This window comes from Pygocentrus nattereri, chromosome 29 (assembly GCF_015220715.1).
Source record: "Pygocentrus nattereri isolate fPygNat1 chromosome 29, fPygNat1.pri, whole genome shotgun sequence".
NCBI lineage: Eukaryota > Metazoa > Chordata > Actinopteri > Characiformes > Serrasalmidae > Pygocentrus > Pygocentrus nattereri.
Window position 1 is genome coordinate 12575985 of NC_051239.1, and position 23004 is coordinate 12598988.

The 23004-nt window shown below is 40.7% G+C and overlaps 2 protein-coding genes across 3 annotated transcripts; both read left to right on the forward strand.

The window, feature by feature from the left end:
* Positions 1 to 213: 213 nt before the first annotated feature.
* rad21l1 (RAD21 cohesin complex component like 1) lies at positions 214 to 10721 on the forward strand. Its single transcript, XM_017696248.2, has 13 exons — positions 214 to 367; positions 516 to 645; positions 1753 to 1852; positions 2067 to 2170; positions 2254 to 2358; positions 2598 to 2702; positions 2852 to 2977; positions 4156 to 4385; positions 5544 to 5631; positions 5803 to 5933; positions 6419 to 6529; positions 7182 to 7259; positions 9214 to 10721. Exons 1-13 carry the CDS (start codon positions 221 to 223, stop codon positions 9400 to 9402), a joined length of 1644 nt encoding a protein of 547 aa, XP_017551737.1. The 5' UTR covers positions 214 to 220; the 3' UTR covers positions 9403 to 10721.
* Positions 10722 to 10895: 174 nt separating this feature from the next.
* LOC108426735 (syntaphilin) lies at positions 10896 to 22933 on the forward strand. 2 transcript variants are annotated; one of them, XM_017696447.2, is made up of 5 exons: positions 10896 to 11035; positions 17510 to 17614; positions 18597 to 18728; positions 19545 to 19694; positions 20250 to 22933. In XM_017696447.2, exons 2-5 carry the CDS (start codon positions 17571 to 17573, stop codon positions 21565 to 21567), a joined length of 1644 nt encoding a protein of 547 aa, XP_017551936.1. In that variant the 5' UTR covers positions 10896 to 11035; positions 17510 to 17570; the 3' UTR covers positions 21568 to 22933. The 2 variants fall into 2 exon arrangements, with proteins under 2 accessions (XP_017551936.1, XP_017551937.1); XM_017696448.2 differs by having other exon boundaries at positions 18600 to 18728.
* Positions 22934 to 23004: the final 71 nt, after the last annotated feature.

Below are 23004 nucleotides of genomic sequence, written 5' to 3' on the forward strand. Positions count from 1 at the left end.
TAGTGGTGGCCACTTTGTATCTTTGCTAAATTAGAAATAATGCATGTGGGAAAAAATGACATTTTCTGAACTGTACCATAGTTTGTGAAACAAAAGTAAAGGTGTAGTTTGTTGCCTATGATAAAAAGTGTCCATCAAAGTGTATGATCATCGTTTTCCCAGGGACACAAACTAGGCTCTAGAAAAAAGTGTTCTGTGAGAAAATCTCTCACCTCTCAAGATGGAGTTCTTCACTCAACTCTTCACCTCCAAACGAGGGTCCCTGGCCAGGATCTGGCTTGCAGCTCATTGGGAGAGGAAGATAACCAAAGCTCATGTATTTGAGTGCAATCTAGAGATGACTATCAAAGATATCATTTATCCTCAGGTATTGTATATTGCACTTATTAGGTGAGTTCAGTACCACATTTAGGTTTTGTTTAGTAGATACTGCAAAACAAGAAGTTACTTGTCGATGTTGTAAATGCACAGACAACTCATTTTGTGTATGTGTGTCATTCATTGTTTTCTGCCAGATCAAGATTGGTCTGCGGACTTCAGGTCACCTGCTCCTGGGCGTTGTGCGGATATATTCTAGGAAAGCCAAATATCTGCTGGCGGACTGCAGTGATGCTGTGGTTAAAATCAGAGTGGCTTTTCGACCAGGTTACTGCAACCCCTGATTTTTGCCGCTATGACTCAGTGTAGCTACACATCTAAAAATTATGATTGTTCAAGGGTTCTTTAGTAAAGAGCAAGGGTCCATATAGGCCCATGAACATTCAGCAAACCCTTTGCGTGACTTTTATAAAGGGTTCTTCTGTTATAACAAGTGTGACATCGTAACAATAGAAGAACCCATTTTTGGTGCTGTATAGAAAAAGGATTGTATAGAATCATCTACAGCACATTCTTCATGAATTTAAGAACAATTTATAGATGCAAAGAGCTCTTTAATCATGGGAAGAGAGTTTTATGAATGTTCATTATCCTATAACCATTTTCTTCACTAAACAACCCTTGAAGAATTATCATTTCAAAGTGTGTTGTTTATGCACAAATGACTGGCGGCATTTTTTCCAAACAGCAGACAAAACATCTTTGCTAGTTTTGTTTTAAGATTGCCTTCATTGAGGTGTTATATTTTGGAAATGAACTAATGAACTTGAACTTTTTCTGCTTTTTGTGCCCTCTTTACAGTGGCTTTAAAAGCACTATAAATAGTTACAAACATAAACAGCATTTTTGGAAGTATCTCTGCACAATAGTCATGTTCTTTCAGAGACCTTACTGGTTTACTGTTTAGTTAGATTTGTTGTGCCTATTCTTATGATTACTTTTAGGAAGTACATTTTAGAATGGTGTGGCAATTGTAAGCCTGAACCCACAGACTTTGACATGACATGTATAGGAATGAGAGAGGAGATGGGGTTGGGATGGGGTGCTGAAAGAGTGAGCTGTAAGTGACAGCCTAAATATTTATATCCAGAACTAAATAAGCATTTAAATATGCTCTTTCTATTATACTGTTGTATGCTGTTATACTGTTAAATATACTGTTGTATTTCAAAATGCCTCCATTGTGATAGTACATCTTAGCTTGACATTAAATATTATAATAAATAAAGCAATATTTGTTATCTGTTAAATAATAGCAGTGAATGTCCTTGTTCTCAGGGAATGAATGATACATGAAACCAAATATAAACAGTAATTAGAGGTTCTAATTAGAAGATCTTTACGTATAGTCATGTGTTTTCTCTGTTATAACAGGGCAGACTGATTTGCCTGTGGAAGGGATGGAGGCCATGTTTAAGGCCATTACACTGCCAGAGGAATTCACTGACTTTGACTTACAGCTGCCTGATCTCAGGTATTTCCCCATTTTCCTCAAAATAACACATATTGGTCTGGAATGGGTTTCCCAAAAGCATCTTAGTACAAAATGATTCTTAAATGGTAGAGTTTACCAGTTAGGTTGATCTTAACACTGAGATTCTTTTGGGAAACCCGTCCCTAACGTATTAGACTGATCGGATCGTTGTAATATACAAGGGTAAAGTGACTCAGTTGTGTCTCCTTTTCAGCACCATTGACGTGGTAGATCACTTCTCCCTGAATCAGAGTCGCACAGAAGAAATTACTCTGAAAGAAAACTTTGGAAACAGTTTTCTCACCATAGAGGACATTGGTAAGAGCATGTAAACATCATCAGAACCACATTTAATAATGAAGATCAACTTATGCACAAATTTTATTTGCTCTCTGTTTTAGGTGATGATGCTCAGCCTCAGCAGGGTCTGTTTGACCTGAGTTTCCACACTCTCGGCACAACTGATGATGGTTTTGGTGATGAGGGAATGACTTTTGACCTTGTTGGTACTTATTGTGTCTGCACATTGTCTCTTGCATCCAACCTAAATTTTGAAGTCGGTGGGCTGTTCAATACATGTTGAATGTTGATATTAAAACACTTCTGTTAAAGGGACTTGCTGATACAGAGCTAACGCAGCATCTGATTCACGAGTCCATCTGCGGTCACATTTATACTGATGATTTTATCATGTCATTATGAAATGAATCTCAATTTTGAAATAGAGCATGTTGTCTCCTTACAGAGTTCATAGCAAATGCAAATGAAAATGCTCTCCTGACTGACTCCAATGGCAATTCACCTTATAGGCTCCCTGCAACACCCCCACCAACTGCTATCAATGTAACAGGTAATTACTCTCCACTGTCCCCTTTTTTGGTAACCAAGCATAATTAGGAATGACTACTAGTTCATCTGACATTTTTTTTATGTACAACAAAAAAACACTGTTTTTGTGAAAATGTTACTTACATTCACTTATTTCTTGTACTGCTTCAGCTCCAGAGCCTGCCACACCTATACATTCTACCTCAGATGCCTTGACCGAGGCTCCTTCCGTCAATGAGACCACGCTGCTGGACAACATAGATAAAGGCTTTGCCCTTGAGCCTGTGGTCATCAAATGCAAGTGTCTACTCCAAAAATAGAATGATCAGATATAGATTTTTGATTTATGGTCAGAGAGAGGTTTTCTTTTATAAAGTTGTGCACAGTAATTAGAAGACCTCAGAAGACTTGGTCAGAGATCAGCCTCTCTGTACTTGGGGGCACTGTGCATAAGAAGGTCACTATGTATTTATTTGTCTCTTTGTCTGACAGTTAAGGGTGGTATAGCGGAGTAAAAGTGAGGACCTATATAACATTGTCCCATGACATGAATATTACTGGATACTGTAATAAGCCATGTTGAACCACAAATATCTCTACCCCAAGATGAATTAAACATGGTTTTAAACATGTTTTAAACATGTCCTTAATTAATTCTAACAAACTCAACAAAAAGATAACCCACAATTTGAAATTGTATAGTTTATTAAAGGGCCTGTATTTTATGTTTTGTACCTGAGATTGACTTATGACATTTGGGTTTACCAAAAGCAGTTGAAACTAATTTTGGGTGCTGGAGCCTATTCCAGCGGTCATTGGGCAGAAGGCAGGATACACCCTGGACAGGTCGCCAGCCCATTGCAGGGCAGACAGACATACACATTCACACCTAGACAATTCAGCACCTTTGGAAACCGGAGTACCCGGAGGAAACCGGGCAGAACATGCAAACTCCACACAGAGAGGACCCCGGTCACCCGGCCGGGGAATTGAGCCCAGGCCCCCCTTGCTGTGAGGCGTGCTGCTCTCTTTATCCATTAGAATTAAAAAGGCTGGTTTTGCCTCTGTGCTTTTAAGGCTTCTAAGGTTCTGTTCTAATTGGTTGCCCTGTATTGTGCCCCATTCAAGCAGTCTGAGCTAAATCAGTCCTTCAACTTTAGTATGAATGGGCAGGGTTAAACTGCAATAGGCTGAATAGGTGGATATGTAAAGATGTTTTGTGACCTCACAAAAAGTCATTTTAAAACAGGCTGTATTTGCAGCTTAATTTCCATTTATGGATGTATATGTTTACATGCTACATCAAACTCTTCATGCTACAAGTTTTTTACTTTTTACTATTTTAAATGAGGAAATTTTAGTTCTCCATGATATGGGCCCTTTAATTTTAATTCTAATTTAATAATACAATATCAGTTGAGAACTTTATTCTTGGGACCTGAATAATTTAGTCACAACTTGATTCTTATTTTCAGGCAATTCAGAGACGAAGAGAGGGAGCCGGAAGAGGAAGCTGGTGGTAGATCAGTCTAAGGAGCTTTCTAATGAAGCCATCAGAGCCCAGCTAGCTGACTGCTCTGACCTTATGACCGCACTGGACATAGCTCCACCCACACAGCAGCTCATGGACTGGAAGGAGAATGGAGGAGTGGATTATCTGTTCTCACATTCCTGTGTTCCAGTCATACACACTGACTTGCAGAAGGTAATACAGGCTCATATACACCCTACGCCTGGATAACAAAATTAGGCTTTAATAATTATTTACTATTTCTACACCTGCTTTCACTATTCGAAGCAGTTGGATACAGAACGACTTCTGTGCTACATTTATATATGCCTGAAATACTAGCAAATGTGAATGGATCTGCACTAAACCGGCAGATAGGAGCTCACGCATGGGTTTGCTTTGCCATGTTGGTGACAGTCGGCCAGCAGTCTTAAGTGCTAATCAATATCCACCCACACACTGAAAGGCAGTGCTGAAACCATTTCCGTTTATGTTGTGAATGTATCACACTCGCTCATTAGCTCAGGGTGAGAGCAGTGGTAAAAGCATTTTAATGTGAGCTGAAGTTGCTTTTGAATGCATACAAACAAAAAGGAGAATTCTAAGTTTTGAAAAAAAATCTGCATAATTAAGTGTTTAACGTCTAAATAAAGTCATTCCAAGTGTTTTGATTTTAAATCTTCCATTCTACAGAAACCTCCAAGGCAAAATTTGTTCAGAGCACTTCTGAATGTTTCTAAAAGCTACTTCAGAGAAAGCTGTTACATGAAATTGCTGTGAATATGCTGCTTGATTCCTAAGAAGTTCCTGGTTGTTTTGAGAGTTTTAGCCTGAAACTAATTTTTGAATCCCTGATTGCAGAAGATTTATAACTATTTTACTGTTATAGACATTTAGAAGACACATGTAAGTTCACTGGTTGTTTTTGTTGTAAACATCACAGGTGTAGAAAAATCTGAATGAGTAAGTCAAAGATCAAGGATGTTTATTTAATAAAAGCACATTCTCTAAAAATCAAAATGAAATACCACAGCAGGTGACATGTGTCTGGAAATTGGGGTCTTTCAGGAAGTCTACAGATTTGGGCATGTTTGTGCAGTGTGGGGACCCATGATGTTGTGTGCATCAGTGATTCGTGATTATGGTCTGTATCATGTTTGTATCATGTAGTGAGGTAAAAATAGGTACAGGCATCCACAGCTATACATTTTGACTTGCTTCACTTGTCCATTTTCAAATGTCAGCCTCCCAGTGAGAGCACAAGCTATCATTATTCTGTCAAACTAATGCATTCTGGGTAATTACTCAGTCAATCTTGCACCCTGGGTAAATGTCCTTTCCTCTTTCCTCCAGCTGTTCCATAGAGATACGTTTCCTGGGAGACGGGGGTCGACTGGCAAAGCAGTAGAGGACAGAGACCCCGAGGAGATGAGGCAGCAGGGTAAAACATGCCACACTCACAAAATTATAGTACACAACAACACAACCACCAACAGTAAGTAACAGAATGCTGATAAAAGTGTCTTTTTGAATTATTATTTATTTATTTATTTATATGATTTTTTTTTTTTTTGCATGTTTTTCTGATACGTGTGTGTGTTTACATGTGCAGCTAATGATGAGAATGATTTCGTTTCTTTGGCGGAGGAGATAAGCTTGCTCCAGGAAACTGTGGATGCAGACAGAGAACCAAATGCAGGCATCACCCACACAGAGCTTCATAAGTCGTGGGAGACTGCCAAAGTAAGGACTGTTCATACAGACATACAAACTATCACCGGCAGTTTCTCTAAACTATACATCTATTGCTGTGTACTGTGTACAATTAGAAGGATATTTAATCATGTACAATGTATTTGCATGTCCACATGCATTACAGTTTATTTAAAATATTTTTGTGGCCATCTGTCCTCTCTACACTGGCTGCTTTGTATTCTTGTCTTCCTTCACTTGGTAACATGTAATCATTCACTGTTTGCCTAGTGCTCACCTGTGTCCTTTACTGCTCTGTTATTTTCTGTTCTTTACTGACGTTACTCTCATTTTCAGCTCTCTTGCTCTCTCCCTCTCTCTCTCTCTCTCTCTCTCTCTCTCTCTCTCTCTCTCTCTCTCTCTCTCTCTCTCTCTCCTTTTCTCTCTCAGCCTCCCACTTCTGCCTTATTCTTTTTCCACCAGCCTATTTTTGATCTGTCTTTCACCTTCCTCCTTTTTCTCTCCCTCTCCATCAGGAGGAGAACAGGTTGGAGGTTTTTTATCCTGAGCCACTCTCTGAAGAATCCATGCTGGTACATCCATCTGGAGTAGAGAGGGAAGCCCCACAGACACAAACACAGACACAGGTAGTGCTAAATATACATACAGTGGCCCCAGAAAGTATTTAGATGTGTGTCATAAAAACAAAATGTCAAACCAAGTGGTGTTTGTATTCTTTCAAAACGCAGCTGGCATGTTTCAGTTATAGTTTGAGCAATTTTCAGAGAGCAGGTTTGCATCTAAAATGCTCTTGTACACTTCTGAGTTCATGATCCCTTCAGTGGACACAGGAAAAACAGCCCCAGACTTTGATGTTTTCACCTCTGTGCTTTACAGAACTCTTAGTGTAGTCTGGTTGGAATTCTTCTCCAGGTTTTCTCCACACAAAGAGTGTACCATCAGTTTGAAAAGTGTTTTTGCTCTGCAATAAAGATTATTTTGAAAAACATTTTATGAAGTGACATTATGATATTTTTTTTACCAGTGGTTAAATGGTTGAAGTGCCCAAATACTTTTTGGGGCCCCTACATGTATTTAAGAAAAAGAATGAATACTGACGGTAACGCTTTAAACATACATTCTGTGTTTTTGTCTTTTTCTCTTGATCCTTTTGTCTTTTTAGTCCTCTGCTCTATTTTCTCTTCTCTCAGTACCTCCCAACACACACATACACTCACTTCATTGCATATTGTTATTTTTTATGAAATGCTTGTATTCTGCCTTTTCCTTTTGTTGTAGCAGTCTGCATTAGACACTCAGGACATTGAAGAGAAGAGAATGACTACTCGAGCCCAGAACCTCCTCCAGGCCCTTAAAGTAAGACATAATAGAACACCTATTCGCAGGCATCACTGCTTCCTGGCCTAGCTATGATACAGATCATGTCTGACATGCTGAGCAGCTAAAGGCAGAGATTTAAAGATGGAAGGATTAAGAGACTGTGGTGGATTAAATGAGTTGACTTTGCTGCAGAAGATAGAAACTTAATCAGCACACTAGAGGTTATCACTTTCATCTACAGCCAAATACATACTCTAATGAACTTTTTAAGTGCCACACAGTTTGCACAGATGCAGCTTGTTCCTGAGTGGAGTGCTGTTCATGTCATAGATTGACATGACAGGGTTCGCACATGTCCTGGAAAACCTCAAGTATGCAAATTTATGGTTTCCATTTCTGTCATCTGTGGAATTATTAGTTTTCTGTTCATGGAAAGCATTTGCAAATACAGGAGAATTAAGTTTGAGATTACAAATTTTAGCATTTTCTTTTTTTATTTTCATATTTTTAGTTTTTTTTAACTGTTAATGCACGATTTTTATGTCTATTCATACCTATTGTAATTTAGAATGCTAGTGTCGCATGTGGAAAAATGCATGGACACTGTGTGAGAACGCCTGGTAGAACAATGTTGTTTAAAGGGGCCCACATGCTATGTTTTATTTCTTTCTCCATTTTGTGTTATTTTATACACTAAAAACAATTGTAATTCATTTTTATATGACCATTTTCCTACCTATGTTATTCTTCTTCTTTCGGCTGCTCCCTTTAGGGGTCATCTTGCCCTATCCACTGCCTCCTCTACTTTTACACCAACCATCTCCATGTCCACCTTCACTACATCCATAAACCTTCTCTGAGGTCTACCTCATCTCCTTCTACCTGGCAGCTCCATCTCCAACATTCTTTGCCCAATATATCCACTATTCCTCCTCAACACATGTCCAAACCATCTCAACCTGGCCTCTCTGGCTTTATCTCCAAACTGCTCCACCTTCACTGTCCCTCTGATCTGCTCATTTCTAATCTTGTCCATCCTTGTCACTCCCAACGAAAATCTCAGCATCTTCATCTCCACCACCTCCAGCTCAGCCTCCTGTCTTTTAGACAGAGCCACAGTCTCCAAACCATACATCATAGCAGGACACACTACTGTCTGGTAAACCTTCCCTTTCACTCTTGCTGCTATCCTTCTGTCACACATCAGCCCTGACACCCGTCTCCACCCACTCCATCCTGCCTGCACCCTCTTCTTCACCTCTTTTTTGCACTGTCCATTGCTCTGGATGGTTGACCCAAGATATTTGAAGTCATCCACCTTTACGACCTCTACTCCTTGCATCTTCACCTTTCCACCTGCCTCCCCCTCATTCACACACATGTATTCCGTATTCCTACCTATGTTATTACTTAGATTTAAACAGACTTGTGTTTTGCTATTGTGCCTTTAAAACTGATAATAACTGTAAATTACCTCTTATTGACTGCCCTATTTTGCCTCATTCAAAAAGCACTCTGGGCTGAAACACTCCTTATAACTTCAGCTTAAATGGTCAGAGCTAAAGGGCTATGGGCTGAATAGGCAGATACAAAGAAATGCACTGCAAAACACAATAAATTCAAAAAAGCTTAGCTTTTTTGCTTTCTGTAACTAAAACAATGTTTACGTATGCAAACCTCTTTGAAAAATAATGGTTTTCCATGATATGGGACATTTAACTTTCAGTTCTAATATCTTAGTAAAACTTGTGATCACAGTGATCAGACGATTGATTTAAGAGTGGTTTGGTGCCATCAGTAGATCACTTGGTCAGTGAGGGGTTGATAAGGGTTGTGTTGTTGACTGTGATGTTAATGATGTCTGCAGTCATTTTAAGACATTCTTTTATAAGCATCAATTCTGAAAAAGGATTTCCTAAAGTGAGCAGAATGTATGTGTTTCTGCATTTTTTGTGTGTTAATGATGACTGTTCTGTATTTGTCATACCAGAATCAGAGCAGCAGCCCTGATATCGTGTTCAGTCTCCACAGTCTTTGTGAAAGGAGAGGCCGCTCCGAAGTTGCAGCCACATTCTTCTGTTTCTTGGTGCTGAAGAAACAACAGGCCCTTGACCTGCACCAGAGGACCCCATACAGTGACATCATCGCCACCCCTGGTCCTCTTTTTTACAAGCTTTAGGACAAATTAGCGTAGTTGCTCCTATGTGTGATTGTTTAATATACAACACCAGTTGTAATGTAGGCTTCACTGGGCACTTAAGAACTGGTCTAATGATCAGTCAGCATAATTTAAATGAAATTTATTTTTATAATTTTTAAGTACTACACACCACTGTTACAGTTTTAGCTTGTTGCCCTACCTTTTGGTGAATTTAGAGCTTTGGTGATGCATGTATCTGGGCCACACCTGCAGAACATAATAAACTAGAAGCTACACTGGCACTAAACACAACAGGTTCATTAAGCTGAGTAGGGTTTGTGCCTCTTTTCAGCCATGCATAAAATCAGATAGCTCATAGTATGCTAACCCTGGTCAGGTACAGGAGGAGGCAGGGTGTGCACTGCGTGTTTACGCATGTGAATTACATTACATTTATGATCTGTGTCGAGGCTGCATTTGTTCTTTGAGGCATTTTTTTGTTTAAAGTTCTACTGAGTTGCACTGCAGTACCTTAATTTTTTTATTGTTATTAAATAAGTTAAAATATGAAATGTATACACACACGTTGTGTAGAAGTTATGACTGTTTTTGTCATTTTCACCATATAATTGTTTTTTTAAATTTCTGTAACTGTCATTGAGGCACAGTCATTCAGTGTTTTTTTGATGTGAAATTGTAGAAAAAATCTCTAAGAGAAGCTTACTGACTTCTTTACAATTCTAGTGATAGGAACAAAAGGTCCCTGTATGGCTTTGCAAAATAACCTTTTTATCTACTGTTTAAAACAACCAGTGAACCTACACAAGACCTGGATTTTTCTTATGTAATGTTTATAGTGGTAAAAAAGTGGTAAATCTGAAAAAGCAAGTTTTTTGGTAGGACGATTTTGCCTTAAAACACACCGCATGCACCTTTTCACCCTGAATTATTAAAAAAAAAAGTTTATTTAAAAATTATGACTCAAACATCAGGCAGCGTATTTGTTACCAGGTAGCTTCAGGGTTCCTACAAACCCCATTTCTTGAGAATGAAGCATTTCACATCAAACCACTCCGAATGACTTCTTGACGGTTTAACTGGAGAAATGTACACAAAATCTGAGATTAGTGTTGTTTGATATTCCATGAATGGACTTTTTCTGTTTTGTGGTTATGTTTGTGGTTAAATGCTGAAATGTTATATATTTATGAACATAACAAAATAAGATATTTTTAATACCAAACAGAAATAAATGAATTCTTTCATTTTTTTTGTTAGCATTTATGGGAAGGGGTGGGGGGTCGACCCATCTCTGTCTGTTCTGACTGGGTCTTTGTTTTAGTGGTTACTGTCTCTTTAAGAAGCATCACTACAGCGTCACGCGACAATCTGCCTTTATTATTATTAATTATTGTTTCAATTCATGGGCTATTAGGTTTGTGATCATGTTTAACGAGCTTTTTTTCCCAGTGTAATTTGGTTGGTTCAATAAAGCTTCTAATGGCGAGGAGAAAAGCTTCCATCCGTCCATCTGCATGAAGCATCTCTGCGTCCCCGCCCCCTCCGGTCCACAGGTTCCACCCAAAGACCGAAAGACCCAAACTCCGCTCAGTTCTGCTGGGATGATGGAGGACGGACCTGGACTCGAGGATAACCCTCGAACCGTCAGCTGGTAAGACATTCAGTGTTTCAGACATTCAGTGTAAGGGTTTCAGTTTCGGCCCCAGCGCGGCAAGAGCGTCAGCCGTGCGGCGGCCGTATGTAGGACACGCAGCTGCGGCGGCTGACGGTGCAGGATCAGCCGAGTGTTATGCAAAGGTCGGCTGTCTCGGTTTGTAGTGGCTGCAGTGGTTCGCTGGGTGTTTGGAGGAAGAACAGGTGCACTTTTATAAATGTATTGTGGGCTCGGGCTGCAGTTCGATTCTGTCTCACGTTATTTCTGCTCCACTTTGATGCGAGCGTGGATCAATAAACGGCTCATGTCAACATCACGTCCTTCGGCTCAGTGCGGACTGGCTGTTCAGCTCAGTGTCGTTATTAATGTTCACTGTCTGGGCTGCCTTGAGACTCGGGCTGTCCTGCAGTATAGAAGTCCGTGACGTCGCTAACCCCCACATCCCTCCCGCCTAGCTCAGCGTTTTCCAGCTCCAGTCCTGTAGCTAGTAAACCTGCACTGCACCGCGTAATGATCACCCTGGTCAGGTCTGATTCAGATCTGTTGATAAAGCCTGAAATGATCCTTTCGATTTCCCTCAAATTGTTCACCAGTTCTTCCTTATATAATAAGGTTTCATGATTCCCACTTAGTGCTGTATGTCCAAATGTTTGTAGAGACTTGCTCATCCAGCATCTCTTCTGACATCAAGGATATTAAAAGTGTGACAGTTAATAATAAGAAGTAGTTAATAATGAGAACCAAGAACAGTAGTGAGGTCAGGCACCGATGTAGGATGATTAGTTTTGGGTCACGAATGCCTCTCCAGCTCATAACGAAAAATATTGGATGGCACTCCATCACTCCAGAGAACCCACTTCCACTGCTTCACAGCCCAGTACTGGGTGAGGGGCTTTATACCCCTCTAGAGGACTCTTGGCATTGGCACGGTGGCTCTGCTTCAGAACATCCCATTTTGCTGGTGCTTAACTGGACACATGGGCGCACCTTAAAGTAGTTGAGTTTGTTATTTGTAAGGTGTGTCTGGATACTTTTGGACTGTGCATAGGCAATGGAAAGATCCACCCATGGTCCCAAGAGGCCATGAGGTAATTATGATTTTCCTGACTGTAATCTAGAGGTGACGACTTATTGTTTTCATGATATCACAGCTTATTTTTCTTATAGTCTCAAGATTTTAAAGATTATCAAATTATCTCAAGAAAACACCTCTTGTTATTTTTGTGATCTCAAGAACAAAATTTGTTATCCTGGGTTCGCAAGACAAAGAAGATCTGATCCCAAGAAAACAGTCCAGAAAATTAGAACTACCTCATGGCTTCTATGGACTTCCTTTCAAAGGGAAAAAGGATGAGAGTTCTTTTTCTCTTTTTGGATCAAAGGGATAACTCAGGAGATTGCAAACGGAACACCTATGAAGTATTAAAGGATTATCATCAGTCACATCCTCTTGCTAGGTGTGAACTGTTCCTGTCGCATCTCTTAGCTTCCAAATTTGCAGCTCCAAATGTTGTCCTGAATTAAACTCTCCACCAGTTTTGCCTGCTTAGCAGCTCTTACTGTAACATGCCTACTTAAGGCCACATTCAACTCCATTAAAAGTTATGTTCTCCATCACTGCACTTACCATACACTCAGCAGTTACGGCACTGGGGGGAATTCTGGTGAAGTATCTGTGGTACTTCTACATAGATAAGAATTGTACTTTTTATTGATCTGTTGATCAGGGTCTTCATACCCTCTCCAAATCCAAACATAAGTAACACTAAAGCTAATAAGCAGCAGTGGAGAACTAGCACTAGCACACCATTACAGTATGAGTGGATAGTTTGTTTGTAGTTGCCAAACTATTCATATACAGGTGATGACCATCTCATTCAAAGTAGAGATACACGATGATCTCAGAATCATGTCAGTGTTGGCAGATAACTCATAAATTATTGGCATTGGGCAGATGCTTATATTTTACTGATTATTTCAACCCTGTATTTGGTGATGTATTTATTGTACTCTGGAAGAGCAGAACATTTAGCTGATGCTGGGCTGCTGTACTTAGATAAGTGTGCAAATTATTTTATTGTCCCGCATTTATAGTCTTGCCAGGCCAGACATGGTCAGGTAGTGAGAAAGCACGTCTGGGGGAAAACTTAGTAAACTTTGTGGTGCTGGATTGTGGTGAAATCAGGCACAAACAGGGGTGCAGACCCTTTGATACCTGCCCCTTACAACGTACCAACCCCAAATTCCTAGTTCGTTTAACGTCCAGAGTACAGCATTAGCTGACAGAACATTTTCCCCTATAAGAGAGAATGTTGTTTTTTTTCTAGATGTAATGTCTTCATGTACACATGATGCACATCTACATGCTTAATTCAGTTAGTTTTTTTCAGCAATGCAAACTTAGGTTACACCTGTGATCTACCCACAGATTTGTTATCCTTTATGTAGTTTGTATTCTAGATAACCCATCCGTGCAGTAAAACACCCACATGCATGCACACTAGTGAACACACACACACACACTAGGGGGAAGTGAGCACATTTGCCCGGAGCGGTGGGCAGCCCTGTCCATGGCGCCTGTGGAGCAGTTGGGGGTTAGGTGCCTTGCTCAAGTACACTTGAGTCATGGGCAGGGGGTTGAACCGGCGACCTTCTGATCACAGGGCTGGTTCCTTAACCTCCAGCCCACAACTGCCACAAATTTCTGGCATTTAGCCAACGCTCTTGGCCAGAGTGGCTTATTTGATATTTCATACAGGTAGGTGAAGTTACTGTTAGGAGTTTTGCCCAAGGACTCTCATTCGTATAGTATAGGATGCTTAACCAGGCAGAGAATCAAACTCAAGTCTGTATCATGAAGGGCAGAGGTGTTACTACCACACTATACCAACCACTACAGTACACTGTCTTAATTAATATTTGCCCAGTTCAAAGTACGTTGGAGCTGAATGGCCTGATGTTAAGTACCATGTTGTTACAGATACCCATTTATACCAGTATGCAATCTTCATATTCTACTTTGTTAAGTGGCAATTTTCTGCATTATGTAATATTCAGAACACGTCCAGCTTCACCTCCATAGTCATGAGCACAGATGAGAAATGAGGAAAACTCTTAGCGTGCTGTTATTTTATTAAATGGTGTGACATGGTTGTCACTGTTACATCAGACAATGACACGCTCAGGGTCAGTTGAAGGACAGTTCATGTTGATGTGTCTGAATTGCTGTACATCTGTGTCTGTGAGACCATCTGTTTGATTCTGTTTTGTTCATCAGTCTGAGGTTTTACTTCTCCTGTGATGTCAGCTCAGCCATGTGATGTCCGGCCTAAAACGTTCTCTCTCTCATTATGATGTTTCTCATCACATTACTCGTCTGCGGAGACGTTATTGTTTCTGGCATATTGTCATTTTCAATTTTGATATCAGGCCAGCCAGGATGCTGGGTTACTAGGCAACCATTCATGCTATAAAAGTGCCGGCAAAGCAATTCCACAACCTGTGCTGGGCCAGAGACATTCATTTTGTCACAGATTTGGCTTCTTATATAACTCGGGTAGGTTATTTGAGTTTATTGTCATCGTATCTTCATCAGTATAGTGTTGGTTTTGCATTTGAGGCCTAAACATCAAGCCAGGCCTATTTTGTTTGGTAGATGTGATGGTGAAAAAAAGATGTGATTGTAGTGAAAAAAACACAGAATAAATACGAAATCATGAATTTTATCAAAGAGGCTACAGAATGTCAGATAAATAACATATTAAGTGGGAATTTCTTTGTTTTGTTTTTTTTTTTTTCAAAATGTCCTCATAATTCTGTTGTTGAGATGCAAAGAAAGTTATTCAGTGATTTTATGTGAAATTGCCCTTTGTAGAGAAACTTAACCACTCAGATTTCTGTAAAGTGAATGTGATAGGAACCAGGTCACAATATGTACAGTTATAGGCATTTTATATAGCAGTCAACTTACACGTTTTTCAAGTTTATATATGTATGTATATGTGTGTGTGTGTGTGTGTGTGTGTATGTATATATATACATACAGTATCTCACAAAAGTGAGCACACCCCTCACATTTCTGCAAATATTTTATTACATCTTTTCATGGGAGAACACTATGGAAATGAAACTTGGATATAACTTAACGTAGTCAGTGTACAGCCTGTATAGCAGCATAGATGTACTGTCCCCTGAAAATAACTCGACACACAGTGAGTACATCTCACAACGAACATGTCCTGGTGTCATGTGACTCGTTAGAGTTGCAAGGTTCCAGGTGTGAATGGGGAGCAGGGCTGTTAAATTTGGTGTTTTGGGTACAATTCACTCACACTGGCCACTGGATATTCAACTTGGCACCTCATGGCAGAGAACTCTCTTGAGGATGTGAGAAATAGAATTGTTGCTCTCCACAAAGATGACCTAGGCTATAAGAAGATTACTAACACCCTGAAACTGAGCTATAGCACGGTGGCCAAGGTCACACAAGGTTTTCCAGGACATATTCCACTCTGAACATGGTGGTGTGTTAATGTGTGTTGTGCTGGTCTGAGTGAATCAGACACAGCAGTGCTGCTGGAGGTTTTAAACACCACAGTGTCACTGCTGGACTGTAGTCCACAAACCAAAAATATCTACAGATTGGACCAATAACAAAGGTACGTCTAATAGAGTGGACAGTGAGTGGTTTAAAAACTGGTCAACTAAATTATTGGAATGGGAACACTGTCGCTTTAATAAAACACAGATTTGTTTCCATTTGTTTATTACAGTAGCCGTCTTCCCGTCTGCGCTGTATTTTAACTCTGCTTTGTCTCTCGGCTCTCCTCCTTCACCACTGTCCTGATGAGATTTGCCTGAAGTGTTCTGACAGAGTTCTGTAAATTAATTTCAGCAGGGAAGGAGACGATGACTCAACGATATGATGTTCTCTCAAGAGCGAGTGTCTGCGAGATTTCTCACCATGTTAACAATCACCAGCCACCTCTGCTCTTCTAGTACAGAGACGGTGCTGTACTTCTGCTGTAAGCTCTGACTAAGCTGCAGAGTGTTTGTGCAGTCACAGTCATTTGATCAAATGATCAGTTTAGTCAGCAAGAATCCAGCAAGAGTTCTGATTTAAAACTCATTCATTACGCAGCTCTCTCAGTTCACGTGTCTCTCCATGCTGACACACATACTGGCAGCTAAGCTGGCGCTTGAAATGGTCCTGAAACTAAGGAAAATGCTCCAGTATCACTTTAAGATGTTTCTGTTCTGCTCCCGACATGGTCAGAAAGGCAGAGTGGGCAGCTTACAGTTCAAAATTGTAAGAATCTTTTAATATTTAATATGTTAAATGGTCCTGTTCATGGTTGAGTAGCTTTTTTTCTCTAGACCACTTTTCAGCTTAGCTACGTCAGCACTTGAAGCGATGGTTCAGCCAAAAATCAGATTTACAGTTTTCGTCTTACCCCAAATGCCCCAGTTAGCCAAGACAGTCAGCCATTTAGTTTAGCAGTAGTGCTGTGAGGCTAATGTAGCTAACAAGTGATGAAAGCTAATATCCCTCAAATTAGCACTGTGCAAACTACGCGCCCACATCATTACACAATGGCCTCTCTAACAGACTTGATCTTGCGGTTTATGACTTTGTATTTTAACGAGTGACTGCTGTTGTTTTTTTGTAAAAAGTCTGTTCTTACTAAAAATGAATAAAATTAGCATTTAAATCATCACGAAAGCACTTAAAATATCTGTATCCACCTTTTATGTGGTGGGTTTGGGCTGCCCGACCTCACTGACGGTGGAGTCCTCTGTGAAATAGATCATTAAAGTCTTTCATAACACCATTGTTACAATGTTATTTGGTTAGTTTCCATGCAGTTTAATGTTAAAAGAAGGATTTTTCCATAATATTTAACAGATTTTCTTTCTGTAATTTGTGTAAACTGTATGGTTATTAGTAGATAGTATGCGGTATGTGCGCTTTGTCACGTTAACTACATAGTAGCTTATTTTAGGCAACCCTGTTAATCATTTTTCAAACTTAAATCATCTTAAATGAAAAATAGCTTAAAACAAATATTAATGGAAACATTTTGATTTAAACAACTACCAACCTTACGTTCTACTCTGTGTTGTGTAATTTACATGGCTCTATATGTGTTCAACCCTGTTATGGTGAAAATACCTCATCGAGTGTCTGATTTGATAGCGTGAGGTGAACTGGGCAGATGGACATTGACTAGCTGAGCAGTAACAGACAGTTTAAAGCTTGAATTTTGTCTGTACTTTTCTCCATTATCTAGATAACATTGTTCCATAGTATCCGCAACGTAAGTCTGTCCAAGTACTAAACATCATGTATACAATATTTTATTGCTCTCACAAATGAAATCTCGACTGTTCCAATGATAGAAAGTCTTGCTTAATCCGAGCGTAGAGGAAATAACTTCATAATGTTCCTGTTTTTAATGTGTGTGTCCTCAGAGTGTTCTGTGCTAAGGGGTGTGTGTTGTTCTTGGAGGCCGACCGCGAAAGGCACCCGCTCATGTCTCTGCCTGCTAACAGAAGGCCCTCTGCTGGACCACGCAGGTACTGCACTTCATGCCCCATCTGTGCTCAGGTGGACGAGACTCTGAAATCCATCTGAATTGACAGTTTTAAAAGATAATCAAATGGCACATTAAAGCCCAATAATGATATTTTTAATATGTTCTTTTGGCCAACACACTGAAATTCAGGTTGAAAGCAAAAGGTTTATAAAAATTGGCCCAAATAACGCACTCAGCCAGTATGACAGTAAATTGAAATAAAATTTTAATTTAAAAATTTGACCGTATTCAATAGAGTATGAGCTCATTATTTGTCCAGAGAGCAAAATGATGAGGCTGTTTTCAAACCTGAAAATCCAAAAGGAATAAAAGCTTGGTGTGTTGGTTTTATTGATTATATATGAATGAATTTCGTTGCTTGTTTCGGCTTAAGCAATGACAATAAATTGAATCCAATCCAATCCCATGTAAAGAGCAGTCAATGTGCTACCTGCGACAGCTGACCTCGTGGCTCAGATAAGCAATTTAGAAACCAGTGGTTTAGATCTCTGTGCTGAAGAAGAGCCCCAATCTCACCTAAACAGACTAGAGTCAATTTTCTTTCAGAAAATGTTTTTTTTTATTTTTGGACCGTTTTTGGTTTCTGGAGAATAGTTTTTGGGTTTTAACAGAATTAGAAGATGATTTTAATAAATATCTATATCTTGTTCAAATGTACTGATAACCAAAGTGTTTTATTTCAGTGTGCGGTTTCTTTCTATATGAAGTACTGAAAGGACTGCTGGGTTTGGCCCTGTACTTTTCTAGCCTTGCAGATGTGTTTGGGTTCTAGAGAGTAATACAATAAAGTAATGATTATAACAAAATAATTAAATCATATGATGAAATTAGAGAGTGCAAGAAAGATTGAATCATTTCCTAAAGAATCGAAATCTAATTAAATCGTTTTGAGGCCGAGATGTATGCTTCCTGATCAGCACTGATACTTGGTTTATGCTGTTATTGTGTCTGTGTTTGTTCAGTAGACGGCCTGCTGGGACAGCCACTGCTCGGAATTCCCGTGGCGACTCCTCCATCAGCAGCAGCTACTCAACATCGTGCTGCAAGAGCACAGAAAGTAACACCATACCTCGCTCACACCCTGCTACTCCCCGGTGAGACGCACCATGTTATGTCTTACACTATGATAATGTCCTCCACTGGGGGCGTGTTCCAGATTCTGTATGGTTGGAATGCCAAAAATAGACTTTGTGGGAGAGATCTACTTTCACGCTGAACCCTTAGCAAACTCTATAAGCTACCAGTATGAGGTGTTTAGAAATTGATACTGTTAGAAATAAAGGAAACGCACATATTGCTGCAAATCAGCTGTAAAAACTAAGAGGAAAGGCATTGTAACTTAGTGGTTCTGCTTTCTGAAAGTAAAAACGATGCTAGTAGATGGAAGCTTGCAGCTATTCGCGTTAAGACGCAGAACCTTGCTAATGTGTGGCAGCTGTGTTTTAAAGGGCCCACAAGGGAAAACAAATTTTCTTGCATTTTAAAATCTAATATGTTAAGTTTTAATATTTCAAAACATACAAGTCACTCCCTGGCACATGCAGCTCATATATGAAAACTATTCTACTACTATATCCACTCAATAACTAGAGGTTAGGAGTGTCCACATACTTTTGGCCATACAGTGTACATCAGCTTATTTATATATGGATAAAGGTATAAAGAGATGTTGGAAAATGATGTAAAAATGAAAAGCATCAATCCACGCAAACATTATTAAAAATGCAAGTAAAGTGAAGGACATAGGCCCTTTTCATATGTTAGCCCTGACAGTCAAAGCATCCCTTGAAAACATACGCTTCTTTATTTTATTCTTTGTTTCTCTTGGGTGCAAATGATCTGGAACACCCTGAGGCACATATTATTCTTTGGGGTGCTTCCCTCTTTGATCTTCTCTTGTCTTGCCTTAGACGGCAGGCGAAGTATGCAGCCTGCAGTGAAAATCATGGCATCCGTCCTCCGGCCCCTGAGCAGTATCTCACCCCGCTACAGCAGAAGGAAGTGTGCATCCGTCACCTCCGCGCCCGGCTGAAAGAGAATGTGGAGAGGCTGCAGGACAGGTCATTAGCAGATATATTTCTGAAGGATTTTACAGTATAATAATCTGCTCTGAGTGTGATTCTGTACGTATTAATTAGATTATCATAATATGTACTCACCGTCCACTTAATTAGGTTTTTACACTTGTATCTCCACTGACTATCTATTTTTATCAGGTCCACTTTTCACTATGGCAGTTTCTCTGCCTAGTTTGGTTTGGCTTTCTTTACCTTGTTCATCAATGGTCAGGACACCATAGGACCATCACCTAAGCAGGTATTATTTGGGTGGTGGATCATTGTCAAGGTGTACCAAATAAAGTGGCCAGAGAGTGTATGTGCTCAATCTGTACTGTTGTAAGATGATTCAATTTTAAATGCAAAAAAACACCTTCTGCCTGAGTGGTCAGGTTCACGACTGCTAATAGGTACGCTCCAGTTCACATAGCTTGGTACAGATCTGAGACTGGCAGGCGTTACATGTACATGTTAAGGATGGCTTGCAGTACTAAATGTGAAAAAGACCCAAGTAGTTTTGCTGTTACTGCTCTTCGTCATCGTTTTATATCCCTGCAGGGACTCTGAGATAGGGGAGCTACGAATGCAGCTCACACGGATGCAGGAAGACTGGATTGAAGAAGAATGCCATCGCATTGAGGCCCAGCTGGCCCTCAAAGAGGCTAGGAAGGAGATCCGTCAGCTCCAGCAGGCTGTGGAAGCGGTCAGGTCCAACCTGGGGATCCGTGATTCAGATCAGCAGGACTGCAAATCAGAGGGGGTAGGGGTAGGCAGGTTAGGGCCCCGGTACGGAGCCTCCAGGTCCTGCGGCTGCTCTCCAGCTCATACCATCAGCCGCAGTGCCACCTTCACCAGGCTGAGCAGCGAGACGTCACCCGGCACCGACCGGAATGGAAACATTCCCTTGGACCGCCACATTCCTGCCAACCGGGGAGCAGCCACTTTACCCAGAGGCGACGGGCGCACCCATCTCCTTCTGGAGGCGGCCCTTCTGTCTGAACAGGTCCCGCCCTCACCGCTTTGCTCCACTTTATCACGCTCCTCCACCTATGAGAAGCTGTGCAGCGGCGAGACAGTCCTGCCGATTAGCCGGCCCTGCCACGCAGTGAACAACAACTGCAGCTGCGCATCGCATACCTACCTCCCACACCATCACCTCTTCTTGCACCTCCCTCAAGATGAGGCCCCGCCTCCACCTCCTCCTCTTGCACCAACAGCACCTGCTAGTGCATCAGAAACAAGCGACAGGCCAGGGTTCAGATCACAAGCCTGCAGCCCCACCATCACATGGATCTCTGAAGAAGAGGGAGGTGGTGAAGAGCTAAGCATCATCACCTCAGCAACATGTGCACCCGATGTCACTCTTGCCGAGCCACAGACTTTTTCGCTGTCTTCCGCCACAATTTCACCCTCCCAGATCTCATATCTTGCAGAGCCTTTGCCCTCAGAGAACCTTGTTGATTTAACATCATCAGCAACATCTACACCTACAGTGTTTACTATGCCTCAGACACAACAACCTTGTCCTAGAGCATCTCCACCTCCACAGCAGGCACCGCAGGAAGTAAAGGTTGTGGAGGTCAGAGAAGAAGATGGGGTGGGTGGGGCTAGTACAGAGGAGGAAGATGAGCAAGAGGAAGTTCCTCAAAGGAGCCATTGGAGCCGCTATTTTTTGATCGATCTGCTAGCGGTGGCAGTGCCGGTAGTTCCAACATTGGCATATCTTTGTCGTGGGGCACAGCGTGAAGGAATGCCTGTGTACCACATGGGCTCGCTTCTACGTGGTTGCTGTGCTGTAGCACTTCATTCCCTTAGGCGAGTCGGCAGCACACGCAGCCGAGGCCCAACTGGAACAGGTGGCACAACAACAATATGAATATCTGCCCTACAGACTTGGCCCAAGCTTTGCCCCATATAACTTGGCTAAAAGGTTTGCTGTTTAATTGAATCATACACTAGAAATGCTGTGTTGCAACAAAAACTTGGCGCACATAATCCTGTGTTAACACCACTGATATCAGCATTTACTTATTATAAGGCTCTTACTCATTTCCACCAATTGTATGTGTTTCCTTTTCCCCTCCCCTATGTTCTCTTCCTATCAACATTTGTCGGCTCACGTTTTAGCCTCTGAGCCAGTGAGTGAAAACTTCTCTGACATGGTAGATCTTGAGAAAACTGAGACAAAACAATCCTTATATGTGGAACAAGGCTCCCCTGAAGTGGTGTGTTGTGGATCACTGTCTAGTTGTCTCTGAAACCCCCGCCCCCCGCTATCTTTTTGTTGCTCATACATGTTCACAAATGTGGACCCCAATACCAGCTTTTTGATACAATGGGGGAAATGATGCGATAAGAGTAAGAAAGTGCTTGCTTTATTTTGCCTGTGGCTAAAGGAATGCTCTAAGGTTTCCAAGAATGTATGTTCATTTTATGAATTCAGGATTCAGATAGGTATTTATTTTAAGTTATTTGTATAATAAAATGCAAACTCAGGCTGAATTTTGGCTATATAGGAAGCACAAAGGGGTCAAGAAATGGCAATGGGTCTGCTAGCTTTACAGATCAATTCAAATATACACTGTATTAAACTGTCTGGTATGTCTTTTCCACTGTACAGCTGATTCTCAATGTTCAGTTGTACATACAGATTTACAGTAGGTTTGGATGTAGTGCACTTAGGCTTTACAGTCAACTTCAGCAAAGTTAGTTTGGTGATATTCCACTTTGAACCTCCTTTAAGATTTTTCCCTCAGTTCAGCACTATAGTTCACTTTAAACTAAGCGAGAAGCATTACGTGAAATTCAGGGTTGTATTGCATGCATTCAGATTAGCTCAGTGTGATGCTTCTCAGTTTATGCATTTTAATGGTAGATTATCAAAGATGTTATGAAGAAGCCATGTTTCAGTTTGAGATTGCACAGAAAAGCTCCAGCAATGGATTTAAATCAGGGATGTCAGAACCCAATTCAAGAGCTCTGTGTGCAAGTTAATCAGCATGCCTGTTAGCACGAAGTTTCCAATAGATGAGACAGCAGACTGATGAACTCCATTCATTTTAATGGCTGTCAAAGCAAAAGCACTTTAAAGTGTAACTTCTTGTGCAGAATCCTGGCCAAAAATGCTGTTAGAAAGACATCGGTCAGTAAATACATGCCATTGAATGGGTTTTTGAAATAGGACTAGACATTTCTGTGAATACATTCGTGTGGTTTTAAAAATAAAAACTGCCTTTAAATGATTGGTTTTCCTCAAGACTTTTCTTATCCATAAATCAATAACGAGCTGTTACAGTTCATGACACAATATTGG

Coding starts and splice junctions, on each gene's coding strand:
- rad21l1 (XM_017696248.2), top strand. CDS start 221: ATGGAGTTCTTCACTCAACTCTTCACCTCCAAACGAGGGTCCCTGGCC. Junction 2,359..2,597: donor AATGACTTTTGACCTTGTTG/GTACTTATTGTG, acceptor GTCTCCTTACAG/AGTTCATAGCAAATGCAAAT. Junction 4,386..5,543: donor TACACACTGACTTGCAGAAG/GTAATACAGGCT, acceptor TCTTTCCTCCAG/CTGTTCCATAGAGATACGTT.
- LOC108426735 (XM_017696447.2), top strand. CDS start 17,571: ATGTCTCTGCCTGCTAACAGAAGGCCCTCTGCTGGACCACGCAG. Junction 17,615..18,596: donor CCCTCTGCTGGACCACGCAG/GTACTGCACTTC, acceptor GTGTTTGTTCAG/TAGACGGCCTGCTGGGACAG. Junction 18,729..19,544: donor TCACACCCTGCTACTCCCCG/GTGAGACGCACC, acceptor GTCTTGCCTTAG/ACGGCAGGCGAAGTATGCAG.